Below are 23,692 nucleotides of genomic sequence, written 5' to 3'. Positions count from 1 at the left end.
CTCGGGCTAAAATAAGAGACATAGCGATGTAATAGCCTAGTGTATTAGTGGGTTAATTGCCCTGTTGTACTCTTTCTAGTAGCTATCTCTGGAATGACTTCTATATTAATTGTAAATTGCTTAATACATTTAACTCCTTGCCATCGCTCCGTCCCCTAACGAAGGAGGCCACTACCCAGTTGCTTGATGGGAGGGGGTGTGTGTGTGTTTTGTGGGTGCTCCTTTCCAACCCTGGCCCACCTCTGTCTTCTCAGCCCAAGCTGACAGAGCAGGCTTGGAACATACTTCCCAGGCTGATGAGGGGAAGGGAATGAGACAGCGGTTACTGAACACCTGCTATATGCCAGGCCCCGGGCTAGGCCCTTTCACCAAATGCCATCTGCTTGGAGCCTCATAAGACCCTGAGCAGCGGCAGTAGTCTCTCCAGAGGTCATGTGACTTGTTGAAGGTCACAAAGCTAAGACCTGATGAAGCCGGATCTGTGGCCAGACTTGAGGGCTCCTAGAACCACAGTGCCTGGGTGTGGGACAGGACCCTAGTAGGGCTCTGAACGCTCTGTCAGCTGTGGTCAGTAGGATCCTGGGGAGGACCTTGTGGTCTGGAGGGGAGACGCACAGCCCTTGACCTGAGAGGGTCCTCCATGACAGAAGCCTCTATTCTGGGGAGCTCCAGTCTGATGGGGGAACAAGATCCCCTGACAAGGGAAAGTTCCCAGGCAGACGGGGGACACAGCTCCTTTTCTGGGGAGCACCCAATCTGATGGGAGGGATACCACCTCTGTCCTGGGGGCTCTCCAGTCTGATGACGAAAGCAATTTCTGTCCCCGGGGGCAACCTTCAGTCAGATGGGGGGGCACACCGGTACCAATTTCCCACTCATCCATGCAGAGGACGCAGAGATAAGGTACAAATGAATAGTTCCGAGGCAGATGAATGGCCACTGCTCTGACGATGAAGGCAGAACTGGGGCCACTTGGCGTGCCTGGGGCTCCAGACCGGACTGGGCAGGGGGCCTCCCCATGGGCAGCAGGTTGGGTGGGGGGATGTGTGTGTCTCAGCTCAGTGCCTTCCTCTCCCTTCCAGGGCTGATGTTCTCTTCACATCCCTCTGGGCTGACCTCCTTCCCTCTGGGCTGACCCCCTCCCACGACTGGCTGGAGGTTGGGGGCACTTCAGGCGAGGGAGGGGGGGCTGTGGGGGGCAGGGACGGAGACCTCCTCCTCTCATGGCTCTGGTTTTAGGTGCCAGCAGCCCCACCTGCTCCCCCTTCTCCAAGGAGGCCTCAGATGTCCTGCACGACCAGGACCTGGGCTCTCTCCTGTATCCCACCACCCCTGCCCTCCGTCCCCTCTGGAGGGAGGACCAGTGGAGATGCCGGAGGCGAGGTGGAGGAAGGAGAAAGATCAGGGAGGGAAAAGGGGTGAAGGAAGGGAGCAGGGCTAACGCAGCCATGTCAGAACAGAGCCACCGAAGTGGGTGAAATGGTCTCCTTCCGCAGATTAGCACTTCTACCACACGCACACTCTCAGCATTGTGAGTGATGTTCACGAGGTAGTTACTGGATGAAAACCTATGCACGTTCCGTGTACTCCAGGCCCGCGGCGGGGCGGAGGGACCCACCCGGAAAGTTGCGGTCGCGCAGCAGGCGCCTTGTTCCCGCCAGTCGGGGTGTTCTTACCACCCCGCTCTGGGCTTCAACCTACACTTGAGGCCCGTGCTGAGTTTGGAGCGGGCACTGTGGCCGCCTGGTCCCCAAGATAGGGCTTCGGGACCACAAAAAGAGCGAGAAGGAAAAGGAGGAATGGGGGGAGAGGAAGGCGGGGCCGCACGCGTCCCCTCCTCGGGTCTTCCTGGTGGCGGCAGGGGGCCGGCGGCTGCTTTGTTGGCGGCCGCTCGGGAGCAACCTTGAGCGCGGGCGCTGCGACAGTGATTTAGGTGCTGGCATTGGAGCGTGAAGGTAAATGGCCACATTTCACCGTCAGAAGGTGAGCCGGCGGCGCCCGCCCCTGCCCTTCTCCCAAGGCCCCGGCGGGGTGCGGGTGGGCGCTCCTGCCCACCCTCCCTGGACCCGGGCCCCAATCCCGGGGCCGCTCCAGCCGCTCCCCTCCCCGGCCCTCCTGGGTGGGGAGGCCCAGTGCGCCCGCAATGCCGCCAAGAAGAGGACTCTGGCAGCCTGGCCTCCTCCGGGAGCTGCTGCGGGAGGGAAGTTGAGAAGGTCTACAGCCCCGGCACTTGGGGCCCTCTGCGTCTGTCCGGGGAGGGGCGGGTGGCAGGCACCTCCTGGGTGCTGGCGGATGTGCAGGGAGCTCATATACCCCATCTTAACTCCTCATGGGGCTCCTGAAGCAGGGCCTGCCTTACCCGCCACAGTGCAGATGTGGAAACTGCGGCTCAGAAGGTTAAGGCAGCTGCTGACGGCCACGCAGCTGGGAAGGGGTGAGGAGGCTGAGGACACAGATCCAGGGGACTTCTGAGTCCCTGTGGGGCCCTCTCTCCCCCAATACATTGCCTTCAAGAGGTCCGGGATCTAGAGGAGGGTGCAGGAAATGAGGCGTCCAGCAAACCTTCTGCTGCTTGGGGGTGTTCTTATAAAAATAACGCATGCTCTTGATATTAAAAAAATCCAGAAATGTGGGTGTGGTTAGGTAACCCTTCATCCGGATCACTGTACCCCTTCCTCCTTTGGACCCACATTTCCTTGCCCCTCCCCCCTGGTGCTGAGCCTACCCCTTCTTAGTCAAGCACATGCCAGGGCAATGCTGAGATGAGTAATTTAATTCACTTTGTTAATTTGCTGAAAAAGAGAGGGAAGAAGAAAGAGGACCCAGCTGGGCTATGTGTGTATTGCTTGAGCAGGGGCATAACATGGCAGGATAGCCCCCAGCCCCTCACTTTCCAGACTGGGGGCAGGGCTGTAGAGCGTAGAGTGAAAGGGAAAGTGGGGAGGAGGTGGGGGAAGAGTAAGCCCAGGCCTCAAGGTCTTGGCCAGGGAAGCCTTCTTGCACTGCCAGCCTTCGCAGAGGCCTCAAGCCAGTGGAAGGGAAACAACTCCCTGGCTCCACTTGGGGCGGCTTTGGTTGTTATTACTCATAATAGCTGCTTTTGGGGGGCACCTACTATGTGTTAGGTATACCTTTAATCATGCCAGCAACCCTGTGCGAAGTGTGTGTTGTTATCCCCATTTTATAGGTGAGAACACTGAGACTAGTCCCTCGTTCTAAGACTCTGTTGCTGAGGGGTGGTAGAGCTGGGATTGGACCCAAGTCCTGCTAACCCTAAAGATTCTTTCTCTGTAGCCCACTGCCTCTCTACTCCACTGCCTGTGTCCTGGGGGATGGGAGGGGAGCCCACCCAGAGCTCGATGGAAAGGAAGCTGGCATTTACCTCCTGGTCAGGGCAGAGAGTAGGTGGGTGAGGTGAGCGGAGGTCTGAGTTCTCAGGTGCTCTCCGGACTCCTGGTTGAGGGTTATCCTTACCCCTGGGCAGACAGGAGGCAGAGGAGGACAGAAGAATAGGGGCACATTACCGGCTGTGACCTGAGGGGCTGTATGTTCTGGGGGTCTCAGAAGAAGATGTCCTGGATGGGGCCTAAGGAGAGAGAAATTACCTTTCATGGTCTAAAGCACCTGCCAGAGGGGCCCAAGAAACCAATAGACATCCTTTGGGGGTGGAAGGCAGGTGTAGACATCCCAGGGAGTCCATCCTCCCTAGGATGGGGCCTGGGTGGGAGCCAAAGTAGCCACAGGACCCAGCTGCCCAGCCGGCTGAGGTGGTAGTGAAGTCGGGCCCAATCGCAGAAAGCCCTAGTTCCTCAGACCCCAGTGACTATGATAACTTCTACTAGCTACCATTTATTGAATACCTACCATGTCCCCCAGAATGGGCTAAGCCTTCCCTTAATCCTGACCACCACCGTATGCGGTAGGAACTATTATCAACCCCATCTGACAGATAAGTAAACAGAGGCACCGACTCCCCGCAAGCTGAGACTCTCCCAGGTCTGCTTTCAACCCCCATGGGGGAGGGCAAGAGGGCATAGCGCGTAGAGAGTTTGATCTCAGCACAGGCCCTGGCTCCTGGAAGCCCTCAGCAGACGCAGCTCTTACTGTTCTTGGTTTTAAGTGGGTGAAGGCGTCAGGATGGGGCCATCTTGCCTTTCAGCTCATTATTTCTGTGCTCGGCTCTGAGCTCCCGGGGTTCAACTTCCTACCTGGGGTTTCAGGGTACACCTCTCCCTCCCAGCTTCTTCTCAGTCTGCCTTTGTGTCCCCATCTGGCCCTGGATCTGGGGAGACACATGTGGGAGCGTGTAAATATGCCAGGAAGGAGTGGGTGGTTTGAGAGGTGTCGCTTGTCCTGTGAAGAAGGCCAAGGAGAGGGCAGGGGTGCGTGTTCCCTGGAAGGCCCTTCCCAGGACAGGGTCTGATCCTAGGTCCAGGATTTTCCTAGCTCCTGCCAGAGCAGGGGGCTTCAGGATCCCCAACCCCACCACCACCATTTCTGATCTGGGACAGTCACGTGGATGGAGGTGGGCTGGTCGGGCTAACCTCTTTTCCTTTCATTGGTCTTTGCATGGGTGGCGAGACCAGGGTTCTCTTTCTGGGTCCTCAGCTCCCTGCTGTGCCCACTCTGGTTCTTAGAATCTTTGATTTGCCCTGTGCCACACTTGTCAGGGATCTGGACTGAAGCTGGTGCAGCCGGGTCTTTTGAGAGATAAACAGAGGGAGGCACAGAGAAGGGGAGTGACTTACACAAGGTCACACAGCGAGTCCACGGCAGGTGTCCAGATGATGCTAGGGAAGGCAGCCAGATGAGAATCTCATAGGGCCCCCACTTTGGGGGGGGTCCTGAGTATTGAGGGGCGCCCCTCCCTCCTCTCTCCTGGGGTGTCGTCAGCTTGAGTACCGGCTACCCCCTCTGTCTCCCCACATACCGGGCGGAATTGTCTTAATGCAGCAAATTGTTCATATGTGTGGAAGCAAATATCTCCTGAAATTATCTCTTATCACCAAACAGGCTGCGACGCTCACCGGCTGTAGGGCTGGGGTTGTCTTTCAATCCACTGACGACGGGGAGGGGGCAGGGGAGGGAGGCTGGCTGACACCAAAAATAAACCGGCGGAGCGGGGATGGTTGTGGGGAGGGGCAGAGCGAAGTTGTCAGGCGGCGAGAGCGTGTGAGGCGGCAGGACGATAATGTGGCATGACACTTCTGAAATGAGCGGCCCGTTGCCATGGTGAGCAGCCAGGAGGGACCGGCTCTCCCGAGGCTGAAATAAAACACGCTTTAAATGATGTTTGATTAGAATTTAGATCATGTAACCGAATACCTCAGTCCTTCTCTTCCTTGTGCTTTTCTGCTTTTCTTCTCAGTTCTTTCTTCCCTCCATCTCCTCCCCTCCCCCGCCCCGGGGCAGACAGAGACACACGCACGCACACACATGCAATGTGCACACACGTGCACACATACACGCACCCACATGCCCTTCTCCTCCCCCTTTTCTCCCCGGTCGTTCCACAGCTTGATGGACCTTGTTTCAGAAAATCCAGCTCAGAGCAGATGCCAAGGACCCCTGGTGGGGGTCAGAGTGCTGGTCTCAGGGTCACGGGTTTGAGTCTCAGCTCTTCTGCTCTAATAACAATAGTACTAAAGCAATTCAAATGGTCTAAGCCTCGTGTCCGTGCGGCCCTTTATCCTCCACGAAGCTCTTCCAAATGCAGGTATATGTGTTCTTTTCACCACAGCGCCTTGCCTCGCTGCGATCATGCCCATTTTCTAGATGAGGAAGCTGAGGCTCGGAGAGGCCCAGTGTCTTGTCCAAGGTCACACAGCTAGCGGGAGGTGAGCCCAGCGCTTCTGTACACTGCCCTTTGGGCTCTTAGGAGAAACCCCTACCGGAGGAAGGGAGCACAGCCAGCGCTCTGTCCTCTGGGCCCTCAAACCTTTGCTTGTCCAATGTGTCTGCCATTGGTTCTGACCCATGCGAACCCTCTGAAGGATGGGCGGAAAGGCCCGACCTGCTTCCAGAGGAATTTGGGACACGTTTTGTGATTTTCTGGCCATGTGCCCCCACTTTTTTGTTTGGCAACAGATTCGTATAATATTTGTAGTGGCTCTTCTAGGGCACGCTGCCCATGAGGGGCAGACAGCCAGTCCTGGGGCTTGAGGGCACTGCTGCTGACCCCCTAGAGTGGGTCTTGGAGGGCAGGCTGGCACGTACAGACAGGACAAGCAGGGGTGCCCCTCAGAATCCCCATTGGCTTGCACCCTGGACCTCCTCTGATCCTCTGGGGAGATTATCAACTTCCTATTTCTGTGTCAAAGAGATATGGCTTGACCCAGGGTCCGTTTTCCCTGGCAGACCAATGTGTCCAGATCGTCTCCCATTATCAGCCAGTCCATCCATCCATTCAGTCCCAAAGCCATCACGGACTTGGTCAGCACCAGCTGACCCCCCCAGGGGCAGGCCTGGTCTCCACCCTCACAAATGTGGGGCTTTGTGGGCCAGGAGCAAGGGACCTGGAGACAGACACACGCGTGCACACACACTCACACGCACCGAGTCTCCTTTGGTGCAGAGTGTGAAGTATTCTGATGGAGGAGGGAGAAAAGTGCTCTGGGAACGTCAAGGATGGGAGACTTCTTGTGTCTGCAGGGGATCAAGAAAGGCTTCTCAGAGGAGGTGAAGTTTGAAGGAAGAGTAGTTCTTCAAGGGGTCAGACAGGGAGGGGCAGCCCAGGAGAAGAGACACCCCGATGTGTAGAGATCCACCCTTCCCCAGCAGGGTGGAAACTCCCTGGAGAGACTGTGTCTCTTCCATAAGACTCTAAGCTTTTGAAAGGTAGGCACTGGGCCCCTGCACACGTCATCCCAAACTGGGGGTTCCCTGAGGGTGCGGTGGTGTCTTCTATTTCTTTTGTCTATCGCTCCAAAGAAAAGGGCGTTTATATTTTCACTTATCATGTTTGCTCCGCTAAGCTGGAGCCCTGCCTTAAATGTAAAAGCGTCTGGCCTCCCTAGGGTCTGGCACGGGACCTGCTGTATACAAATGGCTTGACACTGACAGTACTTACTGTGTGCCCGGCATTGTGCTAAATGCTTCCCATGTTATTAACTCTTTCGATCCTTACAACAGCCCTCTGAGGTGAGTACCACCATCGTCCCCATTTTACAGATGGGGAAACAGAGGGTGTGGGAGGTTAATTAACTTGTCCAAGGTCACACAACTGGTGGGGGGCAGAGTCAGGATCCGGACATAAGTAGTCGGACTCCAAAGCCTGCACTCTACCCTGAGCTCTTACAAATAGATTTTATCTACCCTTGAAATCAGTGAGCTCAGCTTCCCTTTGTGCCGTGGAGGAGTGGCCCCTGACCAGCAACCGCAGCTCCTCGAGCTTTCAAGGGCAGGAAAGAGCAGGTGGGGGGTTTGGCCATGAAACACAGTAGGAGGCGGTAGTGGCAAGGGCCAGAAGAGGTGTGGGCTGCTGAGGCTCGCATCACCTCTCCCCTGCCCTTCGCCTCCTCTACCCCCATCTGCTCTCTGCCAGCACTTGACTCCAGCCTTCCCCTTTGAGTCCCACAGCCCCTGCCCTTGGCTAGCCTTGAGCACCCTCACCCGGACCTCTGCCTGCCTCCACTGGCCCCCAGTTAGCTTCCTATAACTTAGATTTGATTGCTTTATTCCTGTGTGCCTCAACCTTCCATGTGTCCCTGTGACCCAGGGGCTCCTGCCAGATCACCCAGCCTGCTCTGGAGTCCCCCCAACACAACCCAGTCCCAGACTATCTTTCTGGCCTTGTCTCTCTCAACTTGTCCGTTCCAGAAATGTCAATCCCTGCTGCCCTTTCTTCTCCACACCCATGCAGACTCAGAGTGCCCTCCGGGGTGCTCTCATTCATCCCCTCGCCAAAGGCCTTTGTTGTTGTTCTTGTTGGACTCAGCTCAAGTTTTCCCCACCCTGGAACACCCTCCCTGACCAGAAGGTTGTGTCTTAGTCCGCGCGAACTGCCTTTCAGAATACCATGAACTGGGTAGCTTGAACAATACGAATGTACTTCTCACAGTTCTGGGAAGCCCAAGGTCAAGGTCCCAGGCAATTTGGTTTCCCCAGTGAGTGCCCACTTCCTGGCTTGAAGAGGGCTGCGTTCTCGCTGTGTCCTCACATGGTGGAGAGAACGCTCTGGTATTGCTTTGTCTTCTTCAAATGGCATTAATCCCTTCATGGGGCCATACCCTGGTGACCCCATTAAACCTAATTACCTTCCCAAAGCCCCGCCTCCAAATACCATCACACTGGGGATTAGGGCCTCAGCATATGGATTTTGGGTGGACACAGGTGTTCTGCCCACACAGCATGTCTGTCATATGTCATGGGGATGCATTTACGGGACCAAAACAGTTTACTGCCAAGGAGCCCCAGCCTTTACCCTTCCTCTGCCGCTGAGGGAGTTTCTGTGTTCGGTCCTTTTTGGGCCCCAGTTGCTCTGTCAGGGGTAATGGGTTGGAAGGGAAATTGAAAGAAGCCCAGAAATCTCAGATGAACTTTCTTCACAAGAGGCGGAGCAGCCCTCCTGGGTGAAAGGGTGGAAAAGGATAAAAGGCAGAGGGGAGGGCAAGGAGAGTCAGGCACCTGCCAGGGCTGGGCTTGGTGGGCATTCGGGGAGACTGAGGCACCACGGCTGAGCTGTGGGAGGCAGTGGGCGATGGAGGAAGAGGACCCCAGGAAGTGTTATTTTGTTTTAAACTTCGGATTTTGAGCTGCTTGGACTGCATTTCCATGCGTTTTGGCCATAGAGTGCCATTTTCCTCTGAACGACGCACCTCGTGGAGACTGGCTTTAGGGTGGCCTGGAGTTAGCTGGGTGATGCTGTCGTTTGGGGACCACATGCCCTGGGGCCAGGAGCTACCTTTTCCTGGATTGTTTCCAGTTCTCATAGCAGCACAACAAGGTCAGTGCAAGGAATGATGAGAAAACTGGCACACTGAGGGGGGAGAGAAAAGGGAGGATCTGGCCCTGACTTAGACCTTTAACCCTTGACCTCTAGCCCCAGAGCTCTATCTTAGGATGGGGCCACCATGGCCGTTAAGCTATGTTTTGTGGGAGATGTAGTAGGCTCATTAGGCTAGAAAATGGTGTATCACCTCCACTCTGTTTGTGGGGTCAGTGGTGGCCCCTGCCCAGGTCTCTGCAGCCAAGAGAGCCCAGATGACATGGGATCCGTGAGCAGGGGAAAGCCCACCTGTGAAGCCTGAAATGGGAGGGAATGGAGGGGTGTTCTGAGAGATGTGCTGAGGGAGGGGCTGGGCCACTGGATTACAGATCATGAAGCCTTGCAGTCGTGAACAATCCCGATTGCATGGGCCGCTGTATCAGCAAGCTTCACCTGTTAGTGTGTGGGGCCCCTTTGGTGAGGGGAAACGTTACAACTAAGAATAACTTTATTTGGGGGGTGAGAGGGAAGGCTTGGTTCAGCCCACTATGGGAGGAACGGCCAGGGCTTGGCAGTCAGAAGATGTAGGTTCTAGGCCCCCCCAAATTTGGCTATAGGAGATCCCTAAAATTTTGCTCTCTGTGTCAGTTTCTCCGCTGAGAAATTGTGGATGCAAGAGCCCATGTTGCTCACCTCAGAGGGTGCCACAGAAGTGATGGCGACTTGGGGGGGGGCGCCTGGGTGGCTCAGTCAGTTAAGCATCTGCCTTTGGCTCAGATCATGATCTCAGGGTCCAGGGATCGAGCCCTGCATCGGGCTCCCTGCTTAGCGGGGAGTCTGCTTCTCCCTCTGTCCCTTCCCCTGCTCACGCTCCCTCTCTCTCTCAAATAAATAAATAAAATCTTAAAAAAAAGAAGTGATGATGATTTGAGAGGTCAAGTCTCCTATTCTCATGTGAGCTTGGTGAGGGTGGGGTCACAACAACTCTTTAGAGGACCGGCCCATCACAGGCTCACCCTTGGCATTGATAGCCCCATTGGGGTGGTGTCATTAATGAGATCTCCACAGGGACAGGAAGGGGACCAGCCATGGCTGGAATCTAGGGAAGGGCAGAGCTAGAAGAGGGGATCCTGGCTGACACAGGCTGTCATCCCTGCTTCTCAGGACCCTGTGGGAAAAATAATTCTTTGTCACCCCCTCCCCTTCTGTCAACTAACTTCGAGCCCAGTAATGAGCAGTAATAGTTAAAAAAAATTGCATCTGGGGCGCCTGGGTAGTGCAGTCGTTAAGCGTCTGCCTTCGGCTCAGGGCGTGATCCCAGCATTATGGGATCGAGTCCCACATCGGGCTCCTCCGCTGGGAGCCTGCTTCTTCCTCTCCCAATCCCCTGCTGTGTTCCCCCTCTCGCTGGCTGTCTCTCTGTCACATAAATAAATAAAAATCTTTAAAAAAAATTGCATCCATTTATTGAGGGTTTAACCTATGTCAATCTCTAGTCCAAGCACTTTACCTGGATTGGCCCATTTCTGACTCAGGACAATCTTATTTGTATCCCCACTTTCTGGATGCAGAAACCAGAGCAGTTAAATGAATTTCCCAGTCAGAGCTTATGAGTGGTGGAGTCATGACTCCACCTTGGATGGGCCGGGGGGCATACTGAGCTATGCTGTCAGGAAGTAATCCCCAATCCTTTACACTTCTAAGCACGACTCTTCAGCTCGAGGGATCTCATTTCCCCCCCCCCACAGGCTAACACTAGGCTGAGGCCCTCCCCTCTCCCCCAAACGGAAGACCCAGATTTGAATTCCCTCTGGCAGCTGCTCACTGCTTATATGTTCTTGGGCAGGTGAGTCCATCTGTAAAATGGGCGAACAAACATTTGTTGAGTATGTATTACGTGACGCATTTATTTTAAATCTCACCACAACCTTTTGAGATTGGCATTACTTCCTCCAATTTACAGCTGGGGAAGCTGAGGCACAGAGGGCTTAAGCAAATTACCCAAGGCCACACTAAAACAGGCTGCAATCGAACTTCGTCTTCCTGATTCTGGAGCTTATGCTTTTTTTTGCTAGTTTTCATTCCTCGAAGTGTGATCTACAAAGCCTCAATTCCTGGGGTGTCCATCAGTGTTATGTAAAAAAATAAAACAAAATAAAACAAAACCAAAAAAAAACCCCCAAACAGTTCTATGATCAACTGTGTTTAAGGAAGTCTATTTTCTTCTTTCCTTCCTATCTTCCTTCTTTCCTCCCTCCCTTCCTTTCATTTTCTTTCTTTTGTCTTCCTTCCTTCCTTCCTTCCTTCCTTCCTTCCTTCCTTCCTTCCTTCTTCCTTTCTTCCTTCCTTTTTCTTTAAGTAGGCTCCACACCCAACATGGAGCTTGAACTCACAACCCCAAGATCAAGAGCCGCACACTCTACTGACTGAGCCAGTAGGGAAGGCTATTTTCAAAACGTTAAATAAGTCCTTTGCAGCAGGACATCTCAGAACCTTTATTATACTGGTATGTATTGGGTAGTTCCAAGAAAAGAGCAGAGTTAGTATCAACTTCTTTGCCGTGAAAAATTTTGTTGAGGAGACTCTTTTGGGAGAAGTGTTCCCTGGAACTCACTTTGGGAAATGCTGGACTTTACCCTGCTACTTCCCTTATAACAATAGTGATGGCAACAGCAGTAACAGTAACGCTATGAAAGAGATCATCACCATCATGTTGGCTTTGTCTCAACTGCAATGATATTTTTCTGTCCGTAATATTTTGGAGCTTCTTCAGAAAATGACCCTTCTCATTGTCCGCCCCCACCCCCGACCTAAGCACCCTACTTCCTTTCTTGAGCTCAGGTAGTTCAAGCCTGTGGGGGCTCATTATTCTTTGTCCCTGCAGCTCTTCTCACCTCTAAGCCTTTGCCTGGGCTGCACCCCTCGGTTGTCCTCCTCTTCCTCTCCCCTCCCCCTTCTTTGTGAGGAAAATGAGAGAGGCTTGAAGAGGGATGTGATGTGGGGGGAGGCGGGGTTGGGGAGCATGTGGTGAGATGGGGACCCTGCTGTCCCCTGCATCCACAGCTCCCCTCCACAGCACTCCCTTCTGAGAGGCTGCTGCTGCTGGGTTCACCCCAGGGCCAAGCCCAGGGCTGCTCTGGGTCTCTCTCCTGTAACACCCCGTATCTGTTGTACGCTGTGCAGAGCCAAGGAAGGGCTTTCTTTTGGCATACCGTGTTTGTTTTTTCAAAAGCAGGTTTGCTGGGGTATAATTTATATACCATAAAATTTGCCCATTATCATATCCATTTCAAATCGTTTATTATAATAATTTTTTACGTAAGGAGCACAAATCAGGACACAGAGCGATGATTTTTTACACAGAACGCCGGCCTGGTCACCAGCCATCCCAGCAGCAGACCATCTCCGGCCCCAGAATCTCCGCCGCCCATCCCCCACCGCCACTGTCCCGACTTCTAACCCCACGGAGGTTTATTTTCAACACTCACCAACCTTTCCTTCTCCCTTTCTTTTCTTCTTCCTTCCTCTCTCCCTCCCTCCTCCGCGTCCTCTCTCTGCCTCTCTTCTTCCTCTGTCCTCCACTNCGCTTCCTCCTTGGGGAGATAGGAATAATGACCGACTTCAAAAGGTGTTGGGAAGATTAAGTAAGGTGTTTTTACCTTATGCCTAGGAGTGTTCATGTGGTGCCTGCTTGAGGGAAGCGTCAGTCGGGCTCTGCCATATAACTACATTTCTTCTCTTTCTTTCTTTTTTTTTTTTTAAATTTATTTATTTATTTAGAGAGAGAGAGAGCGCGCGCATGCACACGCTAGCAGGGGGAGGGGCAGAGGGAGAGAATCACAAGTAGACTCCCCGCTGAGCACAGAGCCTTTCCAAGGGCTTGATCCCACAACCCTGAGATTACAACCCTGAGATCACGACCCTGAGACTATGACCTGTGCCGAAACCAAGAGTTGAACCCTCAACTGACTGCACCACCCAGGGGCCCCCCCTACATTTCTTACTAAGATGAGACTTTGTGGATATGAGGTCCACTGCCGTTTATGGAGCACCTACTGCATGTTGGGACTTTGCCTCTCATCTGCGTGGCAACCTTGCAGGGAGAGATTTTCTCCATTTTCCTCCACAGATGAGGAAACGAGGCCTGGAGAGGTCAATCCTGGAGACGTAGACCGGTCAGTGTTGGAGCTGGAGCTTGAAGCGAAGGAGTTCGGCTGCAGTGCCATGACCCTAACAACAGGACGAGCCTATATTCACGTCTTCCGGGCTACGGCCTTCCAAAGGCTCCTCAGGGCTGTCTGTAACTGTGAGGCGAGTACCATCTTTTTTTTTTTTTTTTTAAAGATTTTATTTATTTGACAGAGAGAGAGCACAAGCAGGGGGAGCAGCAGGCAGGGGAGAGGGAGAAGCAGGCTTCCCGCTGAGCAGGGAGCCTGATGCGGGGCTCGATCCCAGGACCCTGAGATCATGACCTGAGCCAAAGGCAGACGCTTAATGACTGAGCCACCCAGGTACCCCTGAGTACCATCTTTCGCTGTGGAATCTTTTGTCGATCACAGGGTTGCCCCCCTCGACATGCTGGACAGTCCTCCTGGGGTCAGAGGTGGAGTCCTGGGGGAGGGGATGGGTTGCCCAGGGCAGTGTGTCGAGGGGACTGCGTAGTGGTGGAGGGTTTAGACGGCCCTGGGTGTAGGTGGTGCCTGTGCCTCCTAGAAGCGTGACCTTCTGCGTTCTGGGCAGGGCTTGGCCCCGTGGGGTGGCTACATCCCGCCACCCTGGGGCATTGGAGAAGAGCAGCCCACACCCTGCAGCCTCTCCTTGTAGGGCCCTGTCTTGCCAGGTGGGCTTCATGGGGTCGAGGATACGGAGGAGGGCCAGGAAGGCTGGGTAGGGGGTACTGGTGACTCCTTCAGCTGGGGTGGGTCCAAGGTGGCCTGATTTGTCCTCCAGCCCTGATGAATGCTCAGTAAACAGTGGGTCACAGGCGGGAGTCCTGCTATGTCCCCTTCAGCAGATGGAGGGCTGGCCGGGCAGGGGCTGTGTCCTCTCCATCAGACTAGCTCCCTAGACTAGTCCCGGGGCCCCGAGGCCCCGAGGCCTCCTTCCCACCCAACTCCTAGAACCCACGTCTCTGGGTGTGGCCCCAGGGTGAAGGGCAATGAGGGCATCCCCGCCTGGTGCGTCAGCCAGCCCCTTCCTTCTGGGTGGGCTTGGCGGGAGTGCTGACGTCACCTGCCCTCTTGCCGGCCCCAGCCGGCCCTGTCCTGACCTCTGGGTTCCCTGGGGCCAGCCCGGACATCTGTATCCATCTTGCCCCAAACTCTGGAGATTCTGACACATTTCCTTTCATTGCTTCCAGCCATGTTATTTAAAGTAATTAACCTTAATTTATAAATTTTTATATCAAACTGCCTTTTAACTTTTAGAACTGGCAGGAGCAGCCTTATCCCTGGGCTCCTAATAGTTCTCCATTTAATCAAAATTCATCCATCAGGTTCCAGTGTTAAATCATCTTTTAATTGGGAGTTACATTCTGGTTAATAGTTTTATAATTCGCCTCCTCTAATAGTTTTTACCACAGGGATCTCTACTCCATTTTTCCTCACTCTATTATTGCGGCTCGGTTCTGCGGGGACGGCTTAGCCGGCCCCGCCTCTCTGGCCTCTGCCAGCTGCCTCTTTTGTTCTTGGTGGTCTCATTAATTCCCGAGAAGAGTTCTCAGGCCTCCTCATTCCGGGGGCAGGACTGCTGTCCTCACGAGGGGCAGCCTCTCGCTGCCACGGCCTTCAGAGCTGTGGCTCCCGCGGCCTCTCTCCGGGAGAAAGCCAGAGACCCAGAACCGGAGAGTGGGAGACAGAGACAGGCCGAGAGAAGCCCAGAGAGACAATGTGGAGAGGAAGGAGGGTTCTGGAGGCCGGCAGGTCAGGCCCACGGCGGACAGGCCGTTGAGGGGAAGAGAGAAGCAGGGGAGTTTGCCGATGGACATGGCCCCGGCTCAGGCTCTCTCCTGGCTCCTGCCCACCTCCCCTCAGCTGTGCCCCCCGCTCCCGTCGGGTCTGGAGGTGGAGGAAGGACATGCGGAGACCCCGGGGCGGCTGGGGCTGTGGAATTCCTGAAGGCCGGCGGGGAAGTCCAGGGCCTCTCTCCATTCACTCTGGGCTGCTCCTTCAAAATCTTCACAGAGAAGCCACAAGGTCTCCTGCCTGCCAGTGGGACAGAGCGTGGAGACTGCAGGATGGGGGTGGGGGAGACCCCCGGAAAGCAAGGGCAGGAGGTCAGACCGACAGAGGAGGGGTGTGGAAAAGGCGGAAGGAGGTCCTCCAGTCAGGGAGCCCTGGACCGTGAGCAGACACATGTGATGGGCACACACATGCACACATGTGCCCACACATGTGCCCCACAGCCCACATGCTTGTCCAGGCCTGAAACAGACCAGGCAGACGCTAGTGCTGGGTGCTGCTGGTCTGAGCTCCAGGCCTGGGGCCTGCGGGTTGGGGTGGCCGGAGGGGTGACGGAGGGGCCCGGGAGAGCTGGAAGCCAGGGACCCAGGGCCTGGGCTGAGGCAGCAACTGTGAACTTCCCTGAGGAAGGGCGGCTGGGAGGCTGGCTCGACTCTGAAGTCATGGCCTACCAAGTCTCCCTCCTCAACCCCCTCCAGTTGGTGACTTTCCATCTCAGTGGGTCTCAGTCCTGATGGCATGCTGGTGTCTCCTGGGGGAGGGTTTAAAATCCCAGTATCCTGGCCGCCCCGTCCCCCACACTGTGGAGGTTTTGAAATATATCCACAAATCCTTGGATACTTCTCCCTTCTAGAAATAGAATCCAATTCCCTTTCCCTAGAGTGTGGCCTCCTTCGAACAAAAAAAGCAGAAGCGACAGCATGTTTTAGGAGGTTAGGGCATAAAAGGCACTGTGGCTTTCTCTTCACGCTCTTTTGAATCACTCACTTAGGGAGAAGCCAGCTGCCATGTCCCAAGGACGCTTCAGCAGCCCTACGGAGAGGCCCCTTGTGGCAAGAAACTGAAGCCTTCTGCTGATGGCCGGGGGAGAGAGCGGGTCACCCAACGGTAGGCAAGCCTTCAGATGCCTGCAGCCCCATCTAGATGACGACCTCGTGAGAGATCCTGAGTCAGGACCACCTGGCCATCTGCTCCCTCGAAAACCATGTCAGGGAAGAAATGGTGTTTCAAGGAGCTACATTTTGAGGGGAAATTTGTTATGCGGCAATAGGTAACTAATACACATTTGTCCCGTCAGCTTCCCCGGGGGCTGGGGCTGGACACGAGTGTGTTTCAAACCTCCCCAGGTCCACCAGTGTGCGCCCAGAGTTGAGAGTCACTGCCCTGAGGCCTGGGTGTGCTTGTGTGAGTGTGTGTGCTTGTGCACCTGGGTGTGTGTGCATGCTGTGTGCATGTGTATGGGGGAGGCATTGTGTCACACACGTTTGTCAGGTAGCGTAAGTCCCAGTACTGCCCCAGGAGTGTGTCCTCCTCTTGGAGTGAGTCAGGGCGTGCACCCCAGGTCCCCGTGTCAGAGCCTGGCTCAGGAAGGTCTGGGGCATGGAAAGAGCCTCAGAGATCTTGCGGCCAGACCCGTATGGGTCATTCAGCACTTCCTCTCTGCGAACCTTTGCTGAGCCTTGCTGTCCCCATTTGTGGAAGGGGAACGTAGAGATCACTGTTCTGCCCAGCCCTTCGAGGAGACACTATTTGTGCTGGCTCCTGGCAATATTTTGGTAGCATCAGGACTTGCGCTCATGGCTCTTGGTGTGATGAGCTCTGCCCTGCAGCTCTGCAGGCACGTAAGGCCCCCTCTGCAGGACTGGACCGGAAGGGGGCTCTGCCCTGTGGGACATTCCTAAGAGGAGGACAGTTTTCATTGTGGCTGGTTTAGGCTTGGGGATTTGAGACTAACAGGTCCTTGCCCTCCTAAATGCCAGCTGGCTCAAACTGGCAGGATGAGGGGTTGGTCTTCACATGCCAGAGACTGAAGATTTTGCTTCTGAAGCAGGAAGTAGAACAGCTGACTTCCTCTTAGCTGAGGGAGGCTGGTGGTTCCAGCTGCGTCCAGGCCTCCCCTGACTTTGTGTCCTTGACTGAACCTCTCTCCCTTGTTAGGCCTCCGTTTTCTCTTCTCTGCAGTGGAGGGGCAAATGCTCTCCTGCCTTGTGCATGTGACACACTGCATCTCCTCGCTGGGGTAGCCTGAGGGGTTGGGAGAGGGAGACGCTGTCTCTGGGGGCGGGGGCGGGGGAGCTCCCTAGGGCTCCCAACAATCTGCAGACAGAACTGATTCCTGATCCTGGCTCTTACTTGCTGTGTGACCTCAGGCAAGCCACCACCCCTCTCTGAGCCTTGGTCATCAGATGTAGGTAATAATGCCTGCCTCATGGGGGTGTGAGGATGGAATGGGATGCCATGTGGAGTGTGCTTTGTATGGTGCCTGGCATCCAATAAAGGGGCAAATTTGCTTTTTACAAGCCCCAGCCAAACTTTCTCAGGAATAATTGGAAAACATGCTTTCTTTTCTATGGATAATGGCTTCTTACTTCCATGGGGCAGGAGGAGGAGGAGGAAGAAAACAGCCTTTGAGGTGAGCTCACCATGTAGGCTCAGATTTCCAGCCCATTGTGGCATTTAAGCCTCATGACAATGAGGATGATTGATCCCATTTTACAGATGAGGAAACTGAGACTCAGGAAGGTTAAGGAACTTCCTTGCACAGTGTCACACTGCTAAGGAATACAGAGCCAGGGCTGGAGCCCAGGCCCAGTGACTGCAAAGCCTGGGCTTTTTCATGGGCACTTGAGGGCTGGGAGAAGTCCAGGCTGTGGGCCCTACCTGCTCCTGATGGGGCCCTTGACCTCCTTTCTTGCTCCTTCTGGAGGCTGTCACCAGGGCAGACGTGGGTATGGAAGTGATTGGGAAGAGTCAGTGAGAGGCGTCCAGGAGTGCCCTGGAACTTGAAGGATTTAGGTTAGACTTTCAGGAAGAATACAGGCCCTGAATGCTCAGGGTGGCTGCAGGGAGCCTGGGGGACTTCTCCCCTGGGGCACTCGGGGACTGGGAGGAGCTAGGCTCCCCTCCCATGCAGTCAGCCTGAGCTTGGGAAGAGGGTGAGAGCTGGTCCTTTGGGGATTCAGGGTGTCATCAGATTGACCTCGGCAGGGACCCACCAGCCTGTATTTGGATGGACAGGCCACCTCTGATTTTGCTGGTGAGACTCGTTGGTCAAGTTCCCAGACCCCGTATCCCAGAGCTTATATTCCAACCCCCATAATAATTTGGAAAAATATTCGTTGAACCCCCGTCTGGTCCTGGGATCTGTACCCAGGTTACCAGTTGCACTCGTAAGGTGCTAGCTGTGTTTCCTTCATGCGGCAAGGCCGTCCATGACCTGCAGAAGCCTGGGAACAAGGGCAGTGTAAGGATGACTGAGGCTTTAAGCTCTTAGGTAACTCGCCCAAAGTCACAGAGGAAGACGGGCATACACCTGTTCCTGCCTCCAAAACTCCATTTCCCACTCCCTCCATCCTATCTCCTCCCACTGGATCCATACAGGGCACTCCCGAGAGCTCCGGATTATTGTCGTTTCTACAAATGAGCAACCAAGATTCCCAGAGGTTCAAGGTCTTGTCCAGTTCCCTTCCACTAGCAGGTGGCCAATCCAGGTGCCTCTGACCCTGGAGCCCTGCTCCGTCCTGCCCCAGGGATACCTGTGGGACACAGATGCCTTGGGTCCTAGTATTTTCCTATTTTCTTTGCTACCCTCTGTGTCCCTGAGCAAGTCTCTGGTCTCCAGTGATTCTGCCCGTTGGGGAGCTTTGTAACTTACCAAGTTGCTGAAGGAAGAGTCCTGGCCTGGGCCCCAGTCCTGGGAATGGAGTTCCATGCAATGACATCTAAGGATTATTGAAGAAGTCACAGTCCCCCTGGCACATCATCCCACCCTGGCCCTTTACCTTTGACAGGTACACTCTCATTGAGCCCATTTCACAGATGAACTAGCTGATTCTCAGAAAGCCTGTGCTGGACCCTGTTGTCCAGGAGCCTGAGCTGATGGCAAGTGGGTCTGGCCAGCCCGTCTCAGGCAGAACGAGAGGTGAGAGCAGGGACAGAGAAGGGAGCGGGGGAGGACGTGGAATAAGTGAAGCTCAAAGCAGAGCTGGCCTGGGGGGGCAGGTTGCAGGGGCCCCTGCCTGTTTGCAGGGGTCTGAAGAAGAGGACAGAGAGATCTGCTGGCGCTTCTGATGCTCTCAGCAGCCGGAGCCAAGCTGGCATTCCCCGCTCAGTGCCAGTGGGGTTGGCCTCCCGGCCCACTTTGCTACTTTCTCAGCAGGACTGTCCCTGAGCCCAAGGGTGATGGAACCACTGAAGGGACAGAGGGGGGACCTAGCAGCAGAAGGGGAGCAGGGGAGAGCACTGCCGGGGCGGGGGGGAGGTGTTAGAGCCCCTCCAGCCTTACAGAACGGAGTGTTGCTTTTCCCCAGTGGGTGAAGCAGGTGAAGGAAGGAGTAAGGAGAAGAAGCAGGAGGAGTGGAAACTTGGAGAAACCCAGGGATAGAAGGAAAGAGCAGGGAGGCCCAGCGGCAGCCTGACCAGAGGCTGCAGGAGAGGCCAAGCTTGCATCTTGGGAGTGTCAGGGAGGCTCCAGGGTCTCCGCTTTTGTGGGGAAGAATTTGGACTCTGCTGCACAGGGAGAAGGCCCAGCTTTCTCTCGAATCCCTTTTGGGGAGGGAGGGGACCCTCTCCTTCTCTTAGTCCAGATCCAGGGGCTCTCACTCCTTAGCCCAGCCCCTCCCACCTTCTGGCTCACACCTAGGAGAAGCCTCGGGTTCTGAGAACAGGATTCCCTGGACAATGGGCTGCCAGGCTTTGGCCTGACATACAGATGGGGAAACTAAGGCCCTGGCAGGTTTGCATAGGTTAGGTTGGGCTCATCTGAACTGTGGTTGAATAGTGGCACGGCCTGGAGCTCACTGATGCCAAGTCCTGGCGGGGCTGTGGTCCTAGTTACCCTTCTTGGAGGAGAGGGGACATATCCAAGCCCCCTTTCACCCAGCACCACACAGGAGCCTTTCTTGGGGGGGTAGTGAGTGAGGCTACGAGGCAATGGGGGAGTGCAGGAGAGGCGGGATGCATTTATCAGGGGCCTCCGGGGGGCGGGCATTTTATATACCTGCCCTTTTGACTCATCACTATCTGTGGGGCAGAAATTATTACTCCCATTTTACACCATAGGAAAGTCAGACTCAAAAAGGTTAATTAAATGGCCCAGGGTCACTCAACTAGTGACTGATAGAAATCAGAATTTGAATCCAGGTCTGGCCCCAAATCTGGGCTCTTCCCATGGTGTCCCTGTGTGCATGGGATTTGGAGTGGACATGGGGGAAGAGCAGCTGTCCTCAAACTAGGGTCCCAGCCAGGCGTGGGGGGATTGCCAGTGTGCAACAGGGTGCGGAGGGCGGGGGGCAGGTGCCTTGTGTTCTCAGACCTGGAAAGCCTCTGCTAGAGTTCTGGGTTTGCCCCTCTTCACCTGTGTTTGGTTGGGTGAGACCCTTCTCCTTTCTGAGCCACTCAAAGGTGCATGGAATGTCTGTGAGGTGTCTCCTAGATGTTCAGTAAGTGAACGAATGAAAAAGCAACTGAAGGTATGAGGAGGAAGCCCATTTATTCTAACTTGGGTCTAAGGCCGGAATGCCACCTTCGACCGGGGACAGGGTCCCTGCAGGGATCCCGGCCCTGAATCTCTGCCCTTCTCAATTCACCTAAATGGGGTCCTCCCACCGTCCCAGCATATCAGGAGGAGGCTAGGAGAGCTAGCTGATAGGCCGTGGTGGGGGCGGGGTACATGTACTGGTGGCCCCAATTCTGGTGGCTGCTTGTCACCTTATGGCATCCCCTTCCCTATGAAATCACCCTGAGATCTCTCTTTCTGTGCTAGGTTAGTTGCTGTTAATTAAACCAATTGTTGGACTTAATGCCATCCCATTAACATGTCTCCTAGACCCATTAATCACCCACCAGTGGAGGAAGGGGATGGGAGGTGTGTGTGGGGGCGGAGGGAGGACCCAGAAAATAGAGCCAAGCAGCCTCAGGGAGAGAAGGGGTCTGAGACTCAAGCCCACCCCGTTTTCCCTCTTGGGAGTCTTGGAAGCTTCATTCCAGTCTCTGAATTCCCAGAAGCCTGCTGCTTCTGCGTCCTGTGAGGTCCAACTTAGGCCTTTTGGCTGCCGTGACCTTTGGGACCTCTTTACCATTCAGCTTCCCTGGAGCCCTTGGGGCAGGGCTAGTGAGAGCAGAGGTGACTGCGGGGGTTCAAGGTGGGGACGAAGCTCATTCTGGAGGTCGGGAAGGAAGGCTGGATGGGAGTGAGGGTTCCCACTGGAGAGCCAGGTTTTGCCCCTCTCCACCCATGTACATCTGTCCCAGTCCTGTTCTCTCTGCAGCCCCTTGCGGCCAGGTAGGGCTCCCCCAACACCTCACCTCTCTGCTCAGGGGGTGGGTGGACCTAGAGGCAGATGCTGGGACATCTGGTGGGCCTCCCACTGGTGCCTTCTTCCTTCCTCCTTCCGTCCTGGTGGACCCTGCCCCCTCCGGGCAGTGTCAGGGGCCAGCTGGGGCAGGGAGGGAGCTAGGGTGGGGCCAGCAGAAGGTGCATAAATCATTATTGGCGAAGACCTCAGCCCTGAGCCGCCCAGTGGAGGCTGCTGCTCACGGTTCAGGCCAGGGCATAAATCATAATTCCCCTACAATAGATCCTTTTGCAGCCGCCATCAGGAAAACTGTGTTGGTTTTATCGATTTTTTGACACGGGGGCCTAGGCAGCGGGCGGCTCCTGAATCATTATGAAATGAAACTGATTAGGAATTCATGGAATACTAAATAAACTTTACGAGCCCGTTGTAAGTTTTTTGATGCATGGGGAGTGGAAAATGAAAACTAATGATATAAAAATTACACAGCGTGCTGAGTATTATTATACCGCTATTGATTTGTTTCAAACTGTACATCAAAATCGAAGAGGGCTGGGGCAGCTCCCGCAGCGATGCCGGGATGTTTGGGCTCACCGGGACTGGAAGACTTTTTTTTTCTGTTTTTATTTATTTTTTTCTTTCTCCTTCCTCTACCCACCCTGCTCTGAAATCTAACTCCTTCCTCCCCACCCCCATTCTTCCAGGGAAGACCCCGGGACAAGGGCAGGGGTCACCTAGCCACCCCCCAGCCTCTTCCTCAGCTTGGAATGGGCACCCTGGCTCAACTTGAGTTCCTGGCCCTCATTGGTCTTTTTCTCTGGACCTGCATTTTCAAACTGTGAGTTTTTCTTTTTTCCTTCTGCCTTCCCTTTGTTTCTCTGGGGGAGGACAGTATGCTTTAGGGAGAAGAGCTGAAGTTCTGTTAACATCTTGCTGTGTGACCTTGGGGATGTCACTGCACCTCTCTGGATGTGAAAAAAATTGGACTCCTTAGATTGGGTTTCTCAAAGTATGGTCCATTGACAGTCCACATGTCATCTTCAGGGCTTGTCAACAATACAAATCGCTGGGCCCCTCCTTAGATGAACTGGCTCTGAATCTTGGGAGGGAGACCTGGGAATCTGTCTCTTACTGTGTATCCCAGTAAACCACCCTCCCCAACCATCTGAAGTGATGCGTCTGACCCACTTGTCCCTTTGGGTTGTGAGAGGTGGCCTTAAAACTGAGAATGTTGCCCTCTCTATTAGACAGCTTTTGCTAGTTTATGATGCAGTAAGAAACAATCCCCACATCTCGATGGCTTACAGGAACAAAGTTAATTTTTTGCTTCTGGTACATATCATCTGTGGGTCATTTGTGGCTCGGCTCTCTGTATCTTCATTCTGGGGTTCAGACTGAAAAAGCAGACCCAATCGAAGACATGTTATTCCAGTGGCAGACAGACATGTGATGTTCTTACAGTTTTTGCTTGGATGTGGCATATGTCACTTCTGTCCCCATTCCATTGGCTGAAAGGAGTCGTATCCTCGAGTCCAATGTCCATGGGGCAGAAAGTACACGTCCTCCACAGGGAAAGGCCCCAGAGGCATAGGTTGGGGGAGAAGGCTGTGGAGATGGTAATATGCTATCCCACACCCTCCCGGCTTGGTCTGCGATCCAGGCTGCCCCGGGATTTGGGGTCCAGGACCTTAGTTGGATGCACCAGTGGGGTTTCACCCAGTGCAATTAGGAATGATGGTGCTGCTTTACAGCTGTGCTCATTCTGCACAATCATGTGTCTCCGGGACGGCATCCACGGACTTCTTCCTCTGCCCGTGCCGATCCTGGCCTTCCTCTCGGGGGTCCGCCGTGGACGTGGCTTCAGGCTTTTGTCTCTCTCTTTGTTTCCTTCATTTCTGCCTCCCTGCTGGAGAGGCCTGTAAACACTCGCCCTGGCTCCTCGATGGAACTGCTATAACAATTAAAATCCTTTTATAAAAAATGTCTTTTAACCTCTAAGTTCAGAATGTAAATTTTGATTTTGCATATTGGATTTTCTTAAAAGGGAGCACACACAGCAGCTTTCTTTTTAGCAAGTGTCTGACTTTTTCACAAGAGGTACTTGTGAAAGTTATCTCTTTTACTAGTATTGTTCTTAGCATGGTCAACTTCATATCAGCCTGAGTCTCAGAAAGGCTGAACTCTTGCCCTGGACACACAGCGTGTCATGCCCAGAGTCACATTATTGCCCAGCTCTGGGCATGCCCAGAATGACATCCTCATGAAACCCATTTATACTTGATGTGCAGGGA

General features: G+C 54.3%; 1 protein-coding gene across 5 annotated transcripts in view; it reads left to right on the top strand.

Annotated features, from left to right (window-relative positions):
* MRM1 (mitochondrial rRNA methyltransferase 1) overlaps positions 1–23,692 on the top strand; it is a 136,846-nt gene that overhangs the window by 45,478 nt on the left and 67,676 nt on the right. For 2 of the 5 annotated variants that reach the window (XM_034640408.1, XM_034640409.1), the window contains exons 5-6: positions 13,056–13,237; positions 15,878–15,993. In XM_034640408.1, the coding sequence (XP_034496299.1) occupies positions 13,056–13,237; positions 15,878–15,993 (298 nt within the window). Of the gene's footprint in view, positions 1–13,055; positions 13,238–15,877; positions 16,157–22,105; positions 22,240–23,692 lie in introns of those variants that run through there. The other 3 variants (XR_004619541.1, XR_004619542.1, XM_034640415.1) reach the window with 3 other exon arrangements.

This window comes from Ailuropoda melanoleuca, chromosome 13, assembly GCF_002007445.2.
Source record: "Ailuropoda melanoleuca isolate Jingjing chromosome 13, ASM200744v2, whole genome shotgun sequence".
NCBI lineage: Eukaryota > Metazoa > Chordata > Mammalia > Carnivora > Ursidae > Ailuropoda > Ailuropoda melanoleuca.
The sequence above is the reverse complement of the archived record's forward strand: the minus strand, read 5'-3'. Positions and strand labels throughout refer to the sequence as shown.